Source organism: Pelophylax lessonae, assembly GCF_965119305.1.
Source record: "Pelophylax lessonae genome assembly, chromosome: 5".
Lineage (NCBI taxonomy): Eukaryota > Metazoa > Chordata > Amphibia > Anura > Ranidae > Pelophylax > Pelophylax lessonae.
The window spans coordinates 475,640,676-475,658,971 of record NC_138772.1 but is presented as its reverse complement, the minus strand read 5'-3'; the positions used below and the strand labels follow the sequence as shown (position 1 = coordinate 475,658,971).

The 18,296-nt window shown below is 49.3% G+C and overlaps 1 protein-coding gene across 1 annotated transcript in view; it reads left to right on the top strand.

The window, feature by feature from the left end:
- VIRMA (vir like m6A methyltransferase associated) overlaps positions 1–17,665 on the top strand; it is an 80,421-nt gene extending 62,756 nt beyond the window's left edge. Inside the window, exons 22-24 of the mRNA XM_082258093.1 lie at positions 323–654; positions 803–943; positions 17,249–17,665. Of these exons, the coding sequence (XP_082114219.1) occupies positions 323–654; positions 803–943; positions 17,249–17,403 (628 nt within the window). The 3' untranslated portion in view covers positions 17,404–17,665. The remainder of the gene's footprint in view (positions 1–322; positions 655–802; positions 944–17,248) is intronic.
- The last annotated feature ends 631 nt before the right edge of the window (positions 17,666–18,296 follow it).

Sequence of the window (18,296 nt, the reverse complement as noted above, 5' to 3'; positions counted from 1 at the left end):
GTCTATGCTACACCCTACATATGGGTGTAAGATGTAAGAAAGGAGAACGTATCCTTTAAGGGAATATATAAATTGTGTACACTTTTTTTATTGGGGGGTTACAATGTATCTTGTATAACATTGATTGGTTTGCTTTATTTGTTGCCTTGAGCATCTCAATTTTTTTTTCTTTCATTTTTTTTTAACTTTTTTTAAAGAAACCATGATTAAAGTTATTTTCTCTGAGAGAAACGCAAAATGCATGTCAAAGCAAAGTAAGCGCACTAAGAAAATAAAGAGAATTTTATAAACTGCTGATGAATATTCTGTCCTTTTTACACAGTGGCAGGTCTGAATATATTGAACCAGCAAAGAGAGCCCACTTTGTGCCTCTTCCTCGTGGGAGGGGCAGGGGTAGCTTTGGACAGGGTCTTCGCCCCCATGACCTTTTTCGACAGAGGAAACAAAATACAAGCCGCCCACCCTCTATGCACGTGGATGATTTTGTGGCAGCTGAAAGAAAAGAAGTGGTGCCTCCAGTTGGAATCCCACCTCAGAAGCGGCCGCCAAAAGCAACTCAAAAGGTGTCATCAAGAGGTGGTTTTCCAGGTAATCGTGGTGGCAGAGGGGCTTTCCATAGCCAGAGCAGATTCTTTACACCACCTGCTCCTAAAGGTAGGTCTTTGGCCATTCATAGAAATTTCTGTTGACTAGCACTGATAATTTATCTTCGATTAATAGACTGATAAAGGTAGAACAATGGCATTTTAATGTTTGGTAGATTATAGTTTTTCTTACTCATGATGCCTGTTTTTTGTTGCAGTAAACTACAGTCGTCGTGAAGGAGTCCGGGTCATAAACTGGCCTGCCCAAGCTGCTCCTAGAGCCACCTATGTGGAAAGCCGAGGAGCGCAAAGCAACTTTGACAGAGGACCATTGCCTCCTCTGAGACAGAGCTCTGCAGGTTAGTAGCCACTGTCACCCATAATTCATTGAACCTTGGTTCAGTATTGGGGAGAAGACTGGTTGCCCACTTTGGACCTATACCCACGTCCTACTAAAAATAAAGGATATAATGGAACTGACACTTTATTACCTCCGTATTGTGTGTACCAGCGCAGTTTTTATAGCGGTCACTGCTGCTTTTTGCTTTGTAATATTTAACTTGTTACTACACTGCAACGTGTGATAACGCACTACCATACATTTTAGTGCTCTGTGTTTTTAAAAAGACCATGCAAATACTAGTTGGTGATGAACGACCTGCAGGTTATCCATTCTGTGTCCTTCCCTAACTGTATAGTTGCCTTAGCTGAAACGCAACTATTTTTTTAGGGGAGCAAATTGGTTTTCCTGTATGCTGGGCTGGCCGACCAGCAAGGGGGCATGGGAATGCTCGTCAGGCGTGCATGCGCAGTTGCATTTTGTAAAGGCCGCAGGGTGGTAGAATTTTAAAAGAAGGAACCAGAATTCTGTCTCTCTGGTACAGAAGATGCTAGTACAGTTAATTTCTGAATTTGTATGCTCTTTCTTAGGTTGACTTCGGCAGATGTTTTATGTGGTATGGGATCACCCAGATAGGGTGTTTGTAACACTGAAAAGTTTTTCTTCTCTTTCCTATGAAGGGGAAATTCTTAGTGTGAAGTTTGCCGCAGTGAATGCAGTATTCTTCTGTCTTAATAAACTTTACCATATCCAGGATTTTAGGGGCACAGCCGTTAAGAGGCTGAATTTTCTTTAGCAGGTTCTGCCTTGTAATCTGCTGAGGCAGGTATTGGTTGCCAAAGCCTGGAAGGCTGCGTTAAGCAGTTGATAATAAAGAAACCCAGTACATGTGGAAAAAGCTATTGAGGAATTTCTGGAATTAGCTAAGGCCATGTAATTTGTGGTAGATTTCCAGAAGGACTCTATCCAACAGTTTTGGTGTTGGGGTCTGGGGTCACTTCACAGGCGCGGGAGTCTGTGGTTTTAGAGAGAGTCTGTAAAGGTGTGAGTATTTTTTTCTTTTTTTTGAAGATTACCTGTTGGTAAAGATTGGACAAATACATCCAAAGAATGACACATTTTGTTTGCCTTTGGAAAATTTAAAAAAATGTGCAGGTGTCCGGCTTATAAAGGAACGGCTGTTTCGGCAGCTGGTTCGTCTTTAAGAAGTCTATTCTGTGCCGCAGGCATTGGCATCCAATGGGAAAATCTTGGGCCAGGGTACTTGCTACGGCTCCAGTAGAAGGCCTATGAGAAATCAGATCCTGAGAGCTAAGGTTCTCTTTGATACATCTTTTGCAGAAGGCTCCTGAGAAAGGTGTTCAAGGCTGTTCCCTATGCTCAGTTTCACTCCAGGCAAATACAAAGGGATATCCTGTCTTTTTGAACAGGACGTGTAGTGTCTAGATTGCTATATGTCCCTAGCTCCCTGAGTGTTATGGGCATTGGTCTGGTGGATGGTTCTACAGAATCTGAGGGTGAAGTCTTCCTTCCAGTAGTCTGGTGGGTAGGGACTACCGATGTCAATCTGAAGGGTTGCTGAACCATTTTCGGGTCTGCTTCAGTACCGGAGTCTTAGTTTCCTTAGGGCAGTGGTTCTCAACTCCGGTCCTCAGGACCCACCAACAGGCCAGGTTTTAGGTATTACATTGGGGAGATGCAGACTAGAATACTGCAATCCACTAAGCAGCAAATGATATCACCTGTGATTTATTTCAGTTCTCTTGAAAACCTGGCTAACTAGTGGGTCCTGAGGACAGGATTTGAGAACCACTGCCTTAGGTAATGCATTGACTCTCCAGCATTCTGGAGCTTTGGACTGTTAGGTTTGCACTGGTTCACTGGACAAGACTGGTTGTGGGGTCTTCCAGTAAGAGTTCAGTCTGGCAAGGCCATGGTGATGGTATATATTAGCAAAGAGAGGCACAGGGAGTCGGGCTGCCCAAGCGGAGGCGAGTCCTATTTTGACATGAGCAGAGTGTCATGTTCTGGCTGTATTGCCTTGTCATGTCCCAGGGGGTAAAGAACTGGCAGGCGGTCCTTCTTAGTCATAAGCTGTTTGTTCCGGGGAACGCTCACTTCTTCCAGTGGTGTTAACTACAATCTGTCAGCATTGCCTGGTTTACACCTTTTCTCCATTTCAACTCCTTCCACATCTGTTGTGCAGGTTCTGGGAGGCAGTTATTGTCTGTTATCTTGGTTGCCCCAGCATTACTCAGGTCATTGTCTTTTCCTCCTTTTTTTTCCTACACCACCACAGTCACCAGAGGAGAGAGCTCTTCACACTTTGAATGTGGTTCAGGCTGTCAGAGTTTATGAAGGTTTTCTGCACAGGTCAGGCAGTCAGACTTGTATGTATGTTATGCCAGAATGCCCCAGGAAGGGTCAGGCGGTATCTAAACAACCATTTATGGCGGTTCTGTTAGTAGTTTACTCAAGCCTCTGGCTTGAAGGGTAAGGCTCCACCTTTTTCAGGCAAAAGCACACTCTAGCAGGAGTATTGGAGCAACTTTGACTATTTGTCATCAACTTCAGTGGCTCAGGGCTGCAGGTTACATACATTCATGTGATTTTAACAGGTGGATGTGGGGGCCGCAGAGGATATTGCTGTTGGCCGCAGAATGTTCTGGGTGGCAGTAAATTCCTTAGGGTTGATTGATGGCGAGTTGTTGTTTTTTTTTTTTTTTTTTTTTTGTCTTTCTCCTTTTTCTCAGATTCATTGCTTTGGGACATCCCAGATAGTCATGATTAAAGCCTTCTCTGTGTCAAGTGAAAATTTGATTTTTTATACTTGCTTTCCTGTAAAACCCTTTTCTTGGGGTACGTCATGGGACACAGAGGTCCCTCTCCTCTTTCTGGGAGTTCATTGCTTGCTACAAAACTGAGGTACTTCCTGTATGGGATGATTTATATGAGAGGACTTCTTGTTTAGTTGGTCTGCCGGTGTCCATTTACCTATAGGTGTTGCATAACCAAGATAGTCATGATTTATAGCTTGCGGTGTGTCCCGTGATGTACTTCAAGAAATGGATTTTACAGGTAATTAAGTAGAAAAAAAATCCAATTTCTCCTTCGTTCATTGACCGACACAGCTTCAGAATCTTCTTGACAATTGGGTTATGCTGCCCCCTATAGGAGGCAGGAAATGGCTTTACTGCGCCTATGGGGCAGTCCCAAGGGGTATACTCCCACTTCCTGCCAAAGGCAATGTTGTTTTTTTTTTTTTTTTTTCTGCCTAGTCAGCAGGGAAAAACGTCTGGCGAGGACACATACGACCTGGTCCAGGCCTGAGTCGCAGTGTGCCTCCTGGCCCACAGCACTTTTCCCATTCTAATGGAGAGGTGGTCTGCCTGGAGCGGTGCCCACCCTGTTTCATGGTATGCTAAGTTGTGTCCCCCCTTCCCTGGTGGCCTTTCCGGATGGACGTGGGCCCCTCCATGAGACGGTCTGACCCCTGGGCCCCCCCCCCCCACACCTATATGTTGGGGTCCCCTGTGGATCACCCCCATCTACCCATACCTAGCTCCCCCTCCTGTTCCCCCCTCCCCCCCCCCAGGGGGCTGATATAATTATCCAGGTGCGTTTCGGGGGTGTCGAGGGGGGTGCGCACCGCCGACCGCTGATTGCGTGCAGACTGTTGGGGGGATGTCCTGATGGGGGGCTACTCCCAGGGACCCCCCTTTACTCTTCAGGTGTCCCCTGTGGGTCCCGGGAGCCACTATTTTGCAGTGGATGGCTAGGTGTATATTCGGCGGCCATGTTTATGTAGTCCGGCAACCATTTTATTGTGGTTTCCTATTGAATAGAATGGGGGTTTTTGGAGCGGTGACTGTGGCGGTAGATCTCTAGTGCTGACTCCTGGACTTCCTCTTTCTCTCTGATCGCCTCATGGTGTTCAGCATCCAGAGCTCTGCTCTGTGCTCACTGTGGGTGGTGTTATTGTGGGAGCCCTAAACGGATCTCCCTCTCTCTGCTATAGCAGCGATTCAGCTGTGCTGGGACTTGTAGTGCCGATAGCATGGCGGTAGGGGGTCCCTGGTTAACATGGAGTCCCTGGAACAAATTTCACCCCCGATCCCATCTCTGAGGCAGTGGGCCCTTTTGGGTCCCAGTCCACACTGTCTGCAATGGCGGCAGCTCTGGAGTCATTAGTGTCCAAGGTTGATTTGGTCCTGCAAAAAAGAACTAGCAAAAAGCGTCCACCGCCCTCACCTGCCTCCTCTGTTTCCTGTCTTCTGTCACTGCGGACGCGAGTCACCCTGTTGGGTCTGTCTCCACGCACCCTGAGTGCTCTGATAGTGAGGATGGTTCCTCTTCCACTACAGCCAAGCATGAAAAAGCGCTGGTGGAGGCACTGGTTGTATCAGTGCGCAAAACTTTAAAAAATGGAGGGTGCGACTGCGTCGGAGGCGCCGGTCACCTTCGGAACCCAAAAATCCTCAAAAGTTGCAAAAGTTTTTTTTTTTTTTTTTTCCTACCTATTTTGACAGAATTGTGGTGAATCAGTGGGGTTACTCTAAACGCAATGTGGTGGTTCCTAAGTGTTTCGCTATAAGGTACCTCTTTGAAGAGTCCCTGTTAAAAAAAAAAAAAAAAGGTGGACGGTCCCACCTGTGGTGGGTTTTCCGGTTTCAAGGGTGAATAAATCCACCCTTAGGGCTCTTTCACACGGGCGTTCCTTTTTTTTTTGCCCGATCAGGTCCTTTTTTTTTTTTTTTGTAACGGACACGGATGACACTTGTGTCATCCGGTCCGTATGTCAGTTTTTCATCCCATCCGTTTGCGGATGAAAAACTGACATAATGCATGTCTATGTAAATACGGATGTCTGCGGATGACACCACTGACATCCGTTTTTGCTTCAGTTCCGTTTTTTGAAAGGAAGAAAAAATAGGGTTCTCCTCCGTTCAAAAAAACTGAACTGAACTGACAAAAAACGGATGTCAGAGGATGATCATCCGATGACATCCGTATTTACATAGAGATACATTATGTCCGTTTTTCATCCGCAAACGGATGGGATGAAAAACGGACATACGGAACGCCCGTGTGAAAGAGCCCTTATTCAGGTGGGAGTCTCCGGCTTTTAAAGACCCTTTTGATAGGAAGACGGATACCTTGGTCCGGCACATGTTTACTATGGCAGGTTTAGTCGTTAGGCCGGTGTTCACCATTGCCTTGGTGTCCCAGATCTTGACAGAGTGGGCTAAGCTTTTGTGCCAGGATCTGGAGGGAGAACAGCTTCCCCCTGCCTTTGTGGAACTGGCGGAACAGTTGGTCTAGGGGTTGCAGTTACTCTGCGACACATCTCTGGATGCGGCTCCCTTAGTTTCAAGGCGGTCTGTGACAGCAGTGGTCCATCGCCACATGATATGGCTGAAATGCTGGTCTGCGGACCAAGCTTCCAAGAAGGCCTTAACGGATCTCCCCTTTGTGGGGGGATAGCCTGTTTGGGTGTTTCCTGGATGAAATCATTAGGCGAGTCACAGGTGGGAATGGTACTCTCCTCCCACAGGCTTCCAGGTACAAGGAGGTCCTGGTGCAGATGTGTTCCTTTTTTTCTTGGCTCATAAGCGTTTTTTTCTTTGTCCCTCAGGGTCTCAAGAAAAAGGATCCAAATCTGTTATGAACGTCTCCGAAGGTTCTAAGAGGCCCTGGCCTGGTAAACCGAGAGTAGGGTCTTCTAGACCTACAGTCCTCTTCTGCCTGAAGGGGCACCCTCACTGGTTTGGGGTGGGGAAACATTTTTTCTCTTACGTCCTACGACAGTCGCTGCCCCCTCCAAGTCCTCACCAATGGGTATTGACCTTTGCTCCGTAGGAGTAGCTAGGCAACAAGAATTGTTAATACAAAAGCTTTTAACATAGACACACCCCTAGGGGCTGTCCCCTCAGTCAATACCTCCCTGCACCAGCATTCCCAACTCAGTTTTATCTTGTCTAGCTTAGGAGTAGCTGGCTTTCCTGTGCTGGGGCTCAGTCTCAGCCTTCTACCCTTTTTTATTTTATTTTATTTCAAGTATTTTTTCTTTTCTTTACTAGCTGTTATTTTGTCAGCCTTAGTTTTAGGGATCTTCGGATGAAGAATCGTCATGCGGAGCTGGGTCTCGGACTGGCCGCCCTGGATCCCAGGGCTGAGAGCCAGATGGATCCCCAGCCTGCCATCGAGCGTTCAGCTTAGGTTTGCCCTGGCACATTGAACGACCCATCCCTGTTCACTGCAGGGATGCTGCCTGTGAGGTGGCGACCTCACTGGACGCCATACTGCGGTCTATGGCTGCAGTTCACCAGCGTCCTGGCTGCGGCACTCCCTGTCTGACTTAATAGCGGTTTGCCGCTGGAGACGGCTCCCCACGCCATCTGGTACGGTAAGCACCTTCTGTGTGGGGACCTTCTGTGTGGGTGTCAGTCTGTGACTGTGTAGTACCCCCCATGTCTGTGTAACTGCGGGCTCCCTGTCAGATACCTGTGTGGCTGCACTGCCTGTGGGCTGTGAGGGGGGGCCATCCTGCTCTGCTGTGACTTATGCTCTGGGTGCAGTTTTGTGTGCAGACGTGTGTGTGCGGCGATCCGCCATTGTCTGTGCCTGAATGCTGTGACCGGCCCTGTCCCTGTGCAGCGCCGTGTTTTGGCGCCATTCACCGCCATTTTGGCGGGCGGTGCTCGTCCGAGCACATGTCGGCGCCATTTTCTTGTAGCCTTCTCCCCCAGCCGAGCGGCCATTTTGCCGGAGCCTTCATAGGCTATATCAGTCAGCCAGCATTGCATCACTTCCTCTTTCTCTGGGAACAGCGATCGGTGGCAGCAGTCTGTTGTGCTCTCTTCAGGTTTTTACCTTCTTGTCCTGTCATTCCTTGCTCAGTGTTATCTATCCCTGCGGGGTCGGTGCATACAGTAGTGTGCGGTGGGCTGCGCTCGCCGTGGTATTAAAGGGCCAGTACCTTTATCACTTTTCTGTGCTGGGGCATGGATTCTCAGGATAGCAAGTTTCCTCCCGCCCTGATGGGGGACCAGGGGGCTGCTGCACCCCCCGAGGGGGCCGATCTGACCGCTGTAGTGGCTTCCTTAGTTTCTCAGATGCTGATGGCTGAACGATCCGCAAAAAGGGCCAGGGTGTCCGTTTCCTCTGATTCAGTGGGCGATGTGGCTGGCGTACCCTTCTCGGGGTCCCGCTCATCTTTGGACCTTCTGGGGTCCGAGGGGGAGGCAGAGGTGGAGGGGGTTGATGTTTCTCCCCCTGGCTCGCCTGAAGAGCTTGCACTCATGAATGAGCTGATTACTTCCATAAAAGATACCTTGCACCTGGAGGATGAGCCTACTCCTCCTGCTAGGGTGTCCTCCTTTGGAACGCAGAGGACTCGCAAATCAGCGCAGGTTTTTACCTGTCCTGCTGAATTTCACCATACGGTTAATGAACAGTGGCGCAATTTAAAGAAGCCCTTTACTGTGCCAAATAAGTTTAAACTGCTTTATCCGTTTGCGCCCTCCACCGACGAGCGTTGGTGTGTGGCGCCTCAGGTGGATCATGCGGTGGCCATTTTGAACAAGGCTACTGCGGTGCCTTCTGCGGATACCCCGGTTTTCCGGGACCCTACGGACAGGAGAATGGAGTCTCTTGCCCGTCATGCCTATATGGTTGCTGGTTCTATGCTGAAGCCTATTTTTGCTTCCATTATGGCGGCACAGGCTGTTGCAGATTGGACTAAGATGCTCAGGCGCACCTTGGTGGCTGATTCAGCTTCGCCTGCCACGTTGGCTATGGTGGACCAGATCCATCAGGGTGTCATGTATCTGTGCGATGCGGACTTGAATTTAGCTCCCTTGGCTGCGCGCCTGTCCAGCGTGGCGATACTGAACCGTCGTCTGATTTGGCTGAAGAATTGGTCGGTCGACCAATCTTCTCGCAAGACGCTGGCGGATTTTCCCTACGCGGGATCTCGCCTTTTTGGCGAGGCTTTGGATACTCTGATAAAAGGGGTTACGGGGGGCAAGAGTACTCTACTGCCCCAGTCTCACAAGCATAAGTCTTTCCGTGGTAAACGGAATTCCTCGTCTAGGCCCTCTCAGGGGTCCTTTCGTGCCTTTCGGTCACAATCCAAGGGCAAGCCCTTCAAAGGCCAAGGCTCCCAGAAGAAGCCGTGGGCAGGGAAGCAGAAGTCCGGCCAGTCTGGGTCAACTTCCCATACCACTTCTGCCTGAAGGGGCGCCCTCACCCGTTTCTGGAGTGGAGGGACGGCTGCGCGGTTTCCTACAACCTTGGCTGACCCGCATTCGGGACAGTTGGGTTCAGGAAATCGTTCGATCTGGTTACAAGATCGAATTTCTCTCTCGGCCGGCGGGCAGATTTTTTCCCTCGAATCTTCAACTGTCTCCGGAGCGCTTGCGGGATCTGCACCTGGCGGTGCGGGACCTGCGGGCCCAGGGGGTGGTGGTTCCGGTGCCTCAACGGGACAGATTTCGGGGGTTTTACTCCAATCTGTTCACTGTGCCCAGAAAGGAGGGCAAGGTGCGTCCGATTCTGGACTTGAAAGCTCTGAACCGCTTTGTGCGGGTTCGCAAGTTCCGCATGGAATCCCTGCGCTCAGTGGTGGCTGCCCTGAGTCCGGGGGAAATCATGGCCTCCATCGATCTGAAGGATGCGTACCTGCACAACCCCATTTTCGAGGGTCACCGGAGGTACCTTCGATTCGCCATTGCAGAGGATCATTACCAATTCGTGGCGTTGCCTTTCGGTCTCGCTTCGGCTCCGCGGGTTTTTACCAAGGTGCTGGCGCCGGTTCTGGCCCTGTTGCGAGCACAGGGCATTGCTGTCTTGGGGTATCTGGACGATATCCTGATACGGTTAAACGCCAGTCAGAGCCTGGTGACCGACCTGTCCACCACGATGCGGACTCTGCAGGAGTTCGGTTGGACTATAAACATTCCGAAGTCGACTCTGCGTCCTTCTGTTCGTCTTCCCTACTTGGGAATGATTCTGGACTCTGTCCAAGCGAAGGTTTTCCTGCCGGAAGACGAGCTTCGGACTCTTCAGGACGAGGTCAGGTCCCTCAGGGACAACCGGTACTCGTCTCTCCGGACATGCATGAGATGTCTAGGGTTGATGGTCTCGGCCTTCGAGGCGATCCCCTTTGCCCAGTTTCACATGCGAGGTCTCCAAGCGGATCTCGTTGAGCCACTGCACCAGAAGGGATCTTCTGTGGTGGCTCCAGTCCCCGGCGGTGTCGGGGGGCAAGTCTTTTCATCCGTTATTGTGGACGGTGATCACCACCAGCCTGTCGGGCTGGGGTGGTGTTCTGGGCGCCCAGGGAACTTGGTCGGAGGAGGAGTCCTCCCTTCCGATCAACATTCTGGAATTGAGGGCGATAAAGCTTTGCCTTCTGCGATGGACGGACCGACTTCGGGGCCGTCCAGTTCGGGTTCAGACGGACAATGCCACCGCGGTGGCCTACGTCAACCATCAAGGGGGCACCAGGAGTGCCCGAGCGGCTCGGGAAGTAGCCGACATTCTGTCTTGGGCTGAGACGCACGTCCCGGCGATAACGGCAGTCCACATTCCGGGGGTGGAGAACTGGCAGGCGGACTATCGGAGTCGCCAGACCCTGGACCAGGGAGAATGGTCCCTTCACCCGGATGTCTTCCAGATGTTGTGCAAGAAGTGGGGTTCCCCGGATGTGGACCTGTTCGCGTCTCGTCTGAACAACAAGGTGGAAAGGTTCGTGGCAAGGACGCACGATCCTCGGGCAGACGCGTTAGTGGCGCCCTGGCATCAGTATCGTCTGATGTATGCCTTTCCGCCGATTCAGCTGCTGTCCAGGCTCCTTCGCAGGTTGGCCTCGGAACCGCACACGGTGATTCTGGTGGCACCGGACTGGCCTCGCCGGTCTTGGTACGCAGACCTCATAAATCTGGCAGTCGACGCTCCGTGGCGTCTGCCGCTTCGAGAAGACCTTCTGTCTCAAGGGCCGATATTTCATCCTGCTTTACAGTCGCTGGCTTTAACGGCCTGGCTGTTGAAAGCCAGGTGCTGAAGGATAGGGGTCTCTCCCCTGAGGTCATTCCCACTTTGATCAAGGCTAGGAAGGCCTCTTCGGGTAAAATTTACTACCGTACTTGGAAAGCGTATTTTGCCTGGTGTGAGTCCAGGGGGTATTCCCCTCGCTCATACTCTGTGTCAAGAGTGTTGGCTTTCCTCCAAACTGGAGTGGACCAGCGTTTGGCGTTGGCCACGATTAAGGGTCAGATTTCTGCGCTGGCCATTCTCTTTTCAACGCCCTGTGGCGTCTAATTCATTGGTTAGCACCTTTGTTCAGGGGATGCGACATTTGGCCCCTCCTAGGAGGGAACCTTTGCCTCCGCGGGACTTGAACTTGGTTCTGTCCGTGTTACAACAGGCTACTTTTGAAAAGATCAGGGAGATCTCGTTGTTTCTGTTGTCCAAGAAGGTTGCCTTTTTGGTGGCGATCACTTCGGCTCGCAGGGTGTCGAAGCTGGCGGCTTTGTCCTGCAGCTCTCCCTACCTGGTGATTCACAAGGATAAGGTGGTCCTGCGACCTAACCCATCCTTCCTTCCGAAAAGGATCTCGGATTTTCACCTTAATGAAGACATTGTCTTGCCTTCGCTCTGCGCGAAGCCTAAGCATCCGAAGGAGGTTGCCTTACATTCCTTGGATGTTGTCCGGGCGATCAGGGTTTACCTGTCGTCCACTGAATCCTTTCGCAAGTCGGATTCCCTCTTTGTCCTTCCAGAGAGACCTCGGAAGGGCATGGCGGCGTCGGCTGCGACCATCGCCAAATGGATCAGACAGATCATTGAGCAAGCCTATGCCTTGAAGGGGAAGGTTCCTCCTTTCCCTGTGAAGGCGCACTCTACTAGATCTTTGAGTACGTCTTGGGCTTACCGTCATCAGGCTTCTGTGGCCCAGGTGTGTAAGGCGGCGACTTGGTCGTCCGTTCACGCCTTCTCAAGATTCTATAAGGTGGATGTTCAGGCATCGGCTGATGCCTCCTTTGGCCGTAAAGTTCTCAGTGCGGCAGTTTCTTAGGGACCCTTGTTTTTTTGTGGGCCCTTGGTTATTGGGGTGTTTTACCCCTGGGTTACTTGTTTTCCTGGGTTGTTGCTCCTGTTGAGCACGTTTTTCCTGTTGCCTAGTTGGTTCTCTTACTGTGGTAAGGTTCCTTTCTCTGATGTGGGTACTGCGTTGCCTTTTTCTACGGTTGCGTCTCCCACCCCTCATGTCTACACTGCTTTGGGACGTCCCATTGGTGAGGACTTGGAGGGGGCGGCGACTGTCGGAGGACGTAAGAGAAAACTGAATTTTTGTAAAATCTTACCGTAAAATTCCTTTCTCTGAGTCCTCCGACAGTCGCCGCCCCCCGCCCCTCTTTTGGGGGTTTTTATGTACTCTTACTGCTATGCTACCAAAACTGAGTTGGGAATGCTGGTGCAGGGAGGTATTGACTGAGGGGACAGCCCCTAGGGGTGTGTCTATGTTAAAAGCTTTTGTATTAACAATTCTTGTTGCCTAGCTACTCCTACGGAGCAAAGGTCAATACCCATTGGTGAGGACTTGGAGGGGGCGGCGACTGTCGGAGGACTCAGAGAAAGGAATTTTACGGTAAGATTTTACAAAAATTCCGTTTTTCCGGACCCGTGGCCCTCTCTGTTTCAAGACAGAGGTGGGTCCACGAGCTGATTCAATCCGGTTACAAGATCCAATTTCGGTCTTATTCTCCAGAGAGGTTTTTTCCTTCCAACCTGCGTTTGTCCCCAGACCGCTTGCGTGGCCTCTTCGGGGCAGTACAAGGTTTGCTACTGCAAGGGGTGATTGTACTGGTTCCAAACTCTGAACGTTTTCTGAGTTTTTATTCAAACCTATTTACAGTTCCCAGGAAGGAAGGCAAAGTTCGTCCAATCCTGGATCTCAAATCCCTGAACCGCTTTATGCGGGTACAGAATTTCCGGATGGAGTCTATCCATTCGGTAGTAGCATCCCTTCATCAAGGAGATCTACCTCCATATCCCGATTATGTCAGACAGCGCTTTCTCCGCTTTGCTCTGGGCAAGAAGCATTATCAATTTGTGGCGTTACCCTTTGGTTTTGCCTCAGCTCCTCGGGTGTTCACAAAAGTGTTGGCCCCGGTGTTAGCATTGTTGCCAAGGTGTCGGGATCCTCTAGCTGACGCACTGGTGGCTCCTTGTGGCCAGTACTGTCTGACATACGCCTTTCCTCCTCTCAAACTTCTGCTGAGACTTCTGCGAAGGATCGAGGCAGAAGGAATTCCGGTCATCCTTGTGGCCCCAGACTGGCCTTGCCGGTCTTGGTACACTGATCTGGTATGGCTATTGGCCCAAGGGCCGATCTTTCATCCTGCTTTACAGTCGCTGGCTTTAACAGCTTGGCTGTTGAAAGCCTGGTGCTGAAGGATAGGGGGTTGTCTAACTTGGTGATTCCCATGCTGTTGAAGGTTAGAAAATCTACCTCTAGAAGGTTTACCATCACTTCTGGAGGTCATACATTGTGTGATGTGGGTATCTGGGTGGGGTTCCTTTTCAGTGGCTCGAATTTTGGCGTTACTCCAAAGAGATGTGGAACAGCGCCTGGCCTTGGGTACCATCAAGGGCCAGGTTTCAGCCTTGGTGATTTTCTTTCAACGTCCTTTGGCTACGCATTCCTTGGTTTGCACCTTTTGTTCAGGGGGTTTGCCACTTGGCTCCACCTGTGCGGTCTCCGTTGGCTTCGGGGGACCTCAATTTGGTACTGTCACCTCTTTAGAAACAAGCTGAAAATATTTGCAAGATTCCTCTGCCTACATTGTCCCAGAAGGTAACCAGGGCGTCAGAAGGAGGATAGCAGTCGCCGCTTATTGACGAGGCGGAGCTTCACTCACCTGCCTGCTGGCCAGGCTTTGAGTGAATGGTGAGTGACCTTTCTGCAGAGTGTCTACTGCATGGCCCAATATGAGACCTCTGTGCTGCTGCTGTATCGCCAGAGCCACCGCTAGAGATCTGGGGTCGGCACTGGGGATTTGGTCTCCATTGCCATTTTGGGGAAGACCGGCTCACATGGAGGGGAAGAAACAACAAGAGGCAGGGCCCGGCTGTCAATAGAGATTGAGCTGCCGCCAACCTCATGTCCCCAGCAGGCCACCCACTGGCACCGGGCCGTGGCCTAGGGACCCCTGCCCTAAAAGACTGCAGGGAGAGAAGAAAACCTATACAATCTGAGTTGGAGTGGGTATCTGTCAAAACTAGGTACCCACTTCTGTCAACCCCCCCCCCCCCCCCCCCCCCCTAAAAGTCATATGGCAGGGAAGGACGACTTAAAGCGGAAGTTCTCCTTTTTGGTGAAGTTCCGCTTTAACAAGTAGTTAAGGTGGTTCTAAAGGTACAAGGATTTTACCTTAATGCATTCTCTGCGTAAACTTTCCTGATCATTCAGCCCCTTCCCTAAATACTTACCTGAGCCTGATCTCGATGGTCACTCGAGCCACCGCTTTCTTGGCTCTCTTCTCATTTGGACAGAGAGGCAGCAGCTGGAGCCATTGGCTCCTGCTGCTGTCGATCAGAGTCAGCGAGGAGAGAGCAGGGGCGGGGCCAAGCTGTGCTCTGTGTTTCATGGGGACACATAGCCAGCTCAGGAGCGAGCACACGAGTGCCCAATAGCAAGCTGCTTGCTATGGGGGCACTCGGCAGGTTGAGGAGCCCAGAGCACCGGCAGAGGACCCAAGAAGAGGCTTGAGGTTGCTTTATACAAAATATTAATTCTTAATGGCAACCCCATGCATCTGAAAATTAGGTGGGTTTTCCAGTGCAGGAAATCACATGGTGCAAAAGCGCCATACAATTTCCCAGTGAATGCCATTTAAAAAAATGAAGGTATCTTTTTCCTGCTTTTTCCAGAGGTACCGGCCCCAATCACATAGGTATGAACCTAGCCTTAAGTTAGTTTCTAGCGGTAGTTGGTTAAAGGAGCGCCCAAAATCAGCAATAAGAATCCCACTTAGATCAAAAGATTGTCGTTTTATTGGTAGCAGAATATGTTAAAGCCAACGCGTTTCGGGCAAACAGACTCCCCCCTTCTTCAGGGCGTAAATGTTGCTATTCGGATCTGCAACCGACAGCATAAGCAATAAAACGACAATCCTTTGTTCGAAGTGGAATTGCTGATTTTGGGCGCTCCTTTAACCGACTATCTCTAGAAACTTTGGAAACGACCACTAGGCCGTATCTTAAGGTAGCAGCCCAGACCCCTTTTTTTTCATCCAGTCGGGCCAGATTGATTGGGAGTTAATTTCCCCAAGTGGCCCTCTCTCACCTACCACCCACCCACAGACCCTTTATAGAGCAGCGCAGTCATCCACTTTTCAAAAAAAATGGGTCAGTTTCTAGCAGTTTACAAACACTCTGTTGTGAACTTTAACCACCTCAATACCGAGCACTTTCACCCCCTGACAATTTTCAGCGCTGTCATACTTTGACAATTGCGCGGTCATGCAACACTATACCTATGTGAAATTTTTATCTTGCATGCAAGTGCTTTCTTTTGTTGGTATTTAATCACACCCCTGGGGTTTTTTTTCCTTTTTTTTTTCATAAACTAAAAAGATTGAACATTTTGGGGGGAAAAAAATATTTTGTGTTATAACATTTTGCAAATAGATAATCCTGCTTCATAAACTTAGACTGAAATGTGTTCTGCTACATTTCTTTGGTGAAAATAACCCAAATCAGTGTATATTAGTCTATAGAAATGTTCAGGTTGAATAAAGCAACCATGATCCCAGTAGCGGAATCCCCGCCCTTTTAAAGACCCAGCTGATAGGAAAGTAAAGGTTGTGGCACGCAGCAGGTTTACTATGGGGGTGGTTTGGCATTGCAGCCAGTCTTTGCTTCAGCCCTGTTGTCTCCGACCCTAACTGAATGGGTCAAGCTTTTGCGCCAGGGCCTGAGGGGTGAGCAGGTCCCGCTGCTTATGTTGATTTAGCGGACCTGTTGGTCCATGGGCTGCAGTTAATTTGTGATACTGCTCCTGTGCTGTCCAAACTTTCTGTTTCAGCGGTGTTGATTAGGTGCGTGCTTTGGCTTAATCGGTCTGCATACCAAACTTCCAATAAAGCCCTCATTGATCTGCCCTTTCAAGGCGATCGCCTGTTTGGGTCTCATGGGAGGGGGGGGGGGGAGCGCAAAGTACCTTCCTGCCACAGGCTAGGAAATGGAAGGAGCCTCGTCGTAGACCGGAACCCTCCTTAGCCCATAGAAAATTCTTTCATGCTCCCGGGACTGAGAATAACGGAAGTAGATCCTAAAAGTCCTTCCCAGGAGGTTCCAAGCAACCTTGGTCTGGTAAGCCTAAAGATAGTTTCTCCGGACCCGCAGGCAAGACTCCTTCAGCATTAAGGTTTGCCCTGACCCATTATTGGGGTGAGGGGGGACATCTTTGCTGGTTTCCAGCCCCATGGACCTGTTTCGTGAGTGTCGGGGAGCTCTGAAAAAATGTTTCTTTTGGGGGTACCCGGAAAAGGGGACAAAGTTTGTCATTTTCAGGTATATTGGTCCTGAGTCTCTTTGTGTGGATTTAATAAGGTTCCGGTGACGTCCGAACTACCGAAGGTCCCCCCTATCCCTGTCCATTGAGTTAAATTACCTAGGTCTGATTTTAATTCTGATTTTAATTCTGACCAGGGTGGTCCTTGCTTTGGACAAACTTCAGGAACCACAGGCCGTGAGTCTGGTGGTATCCACCTTCAAGACAGTTCTATTTGCACAGTCCTAGTATTACTTTCGAAAATTAGTTTTGCACTTTCCTTCAGTTAGTTTGAGGTTATGTCCTTGTGTTTTTGATCTTGTTTTCATATTGAAAATACTGCCCTCCTGGACCTTATTCACCCCCTTGATGTATTTAAAGTTTTCAATCATATCTCTGGTTTCCCTTCTTTCCTCCAGACTTTACATATTAAGTTCCCGCAGTCTCTCCTGATATGTTTTATCCCTCAGACCTTTAACCATTTTTGGACTCGTTCTATTTTATCAATATCTTTCTGTAAGTGAGGTCTCCAGAACTGGACACAGTATTCTAAATTAGGTTTCACTAAAGATCTATTTAGGGGAATCAGATTCTCCTTTCCCCTGTTGGTGATCCCTCTAATAATGCATCCTAGAATTCTATTTTTCCCCTGCCTGGCAGACATAAAGTATTACATTTCACTGTAAATAAACCAGTTCTTCACATTTATATTCATGCATCCTTCTACTCAACAACTGACATTTTGTATTTCTATTTCAATAGGATACCGTCCAAATCCACGTGAAAGAGCCACCAGGGGACGTGGGGGGCTAGGCCCATCCTGGGCTAATGCAGCTGGCGGTGGAAACCCTTCCCGTGGAAAGTTTATGGGGGGAAATGGCAGCAGAGGACGTCACGTACGTTCCTTCACCAGATAGGAGGAAATCTGCTGGACATCTTTATATATGTGAATATTTTCTGAGATTGTTGACACATGCAGCACTGATGGACCAATGGGCAAAGTGATTTGATACTGTGGCATCTCATTTGGTGGAGCTGAAGAAAGCAGAATTATTTTGATACAAATGCTCAGAGTCAAAGTGTAAAACATTTTATTTTTATGTACAGTATAGTAATTTTTTCTGTGTTTTTGTCTTTTTTTTCTTTTGGAGCATTTTTTAATAAAATTCTAAATCCACAGTTGATATCTATTTTTGACTGACACTTGACCTATCATGAGACATACTGTGTGTAAGATGCCATCCATGAACTCAACTTCTGACAATACTAGTTACTTGGCTGTCACATTGAGCAAATGGTTTTAAAATGACTGTTGCTATACAAAAGTCACCTGTAAAAGAAGATTGGAAATACTTTTTTCTCTTACGTCCTCCAACAGTCGCCGCCTCATCACTGTTGGGTATTGACTTCCCTCCACAGGAGTAGCTAGGCATATAGACTTAGTCAAAAACAAAAGGCATTTGCATATATACAACCATTGGGGGGTTGTCACATCTGGTCAATACCCCCCTGCAGTGACCACTCCCAACTCAGTTTTAATCTGCCTAGCGTCGGGTGTAGTTAGGCTGAGACTGTAGCCCCAGCACAGGGAAGCCTATCTAATCTTTGATTTTCTTTGAAAATGTCAGTTTTTTCTCATTTAACTAGCTGTTTATTTTGTCAGCTTTAGTTTTAGTCGACTCTTCGGAAGAAGATGGATTCATGCGGTGCTGGGATTCGGACTGGCCGCCCTGGGTCTCCAGGGCAGAGGGTCAGATGGACCCCCAGCCCGCCATCGAGCGTTCAGCTATGGTTCGCCCTGGCATTATGA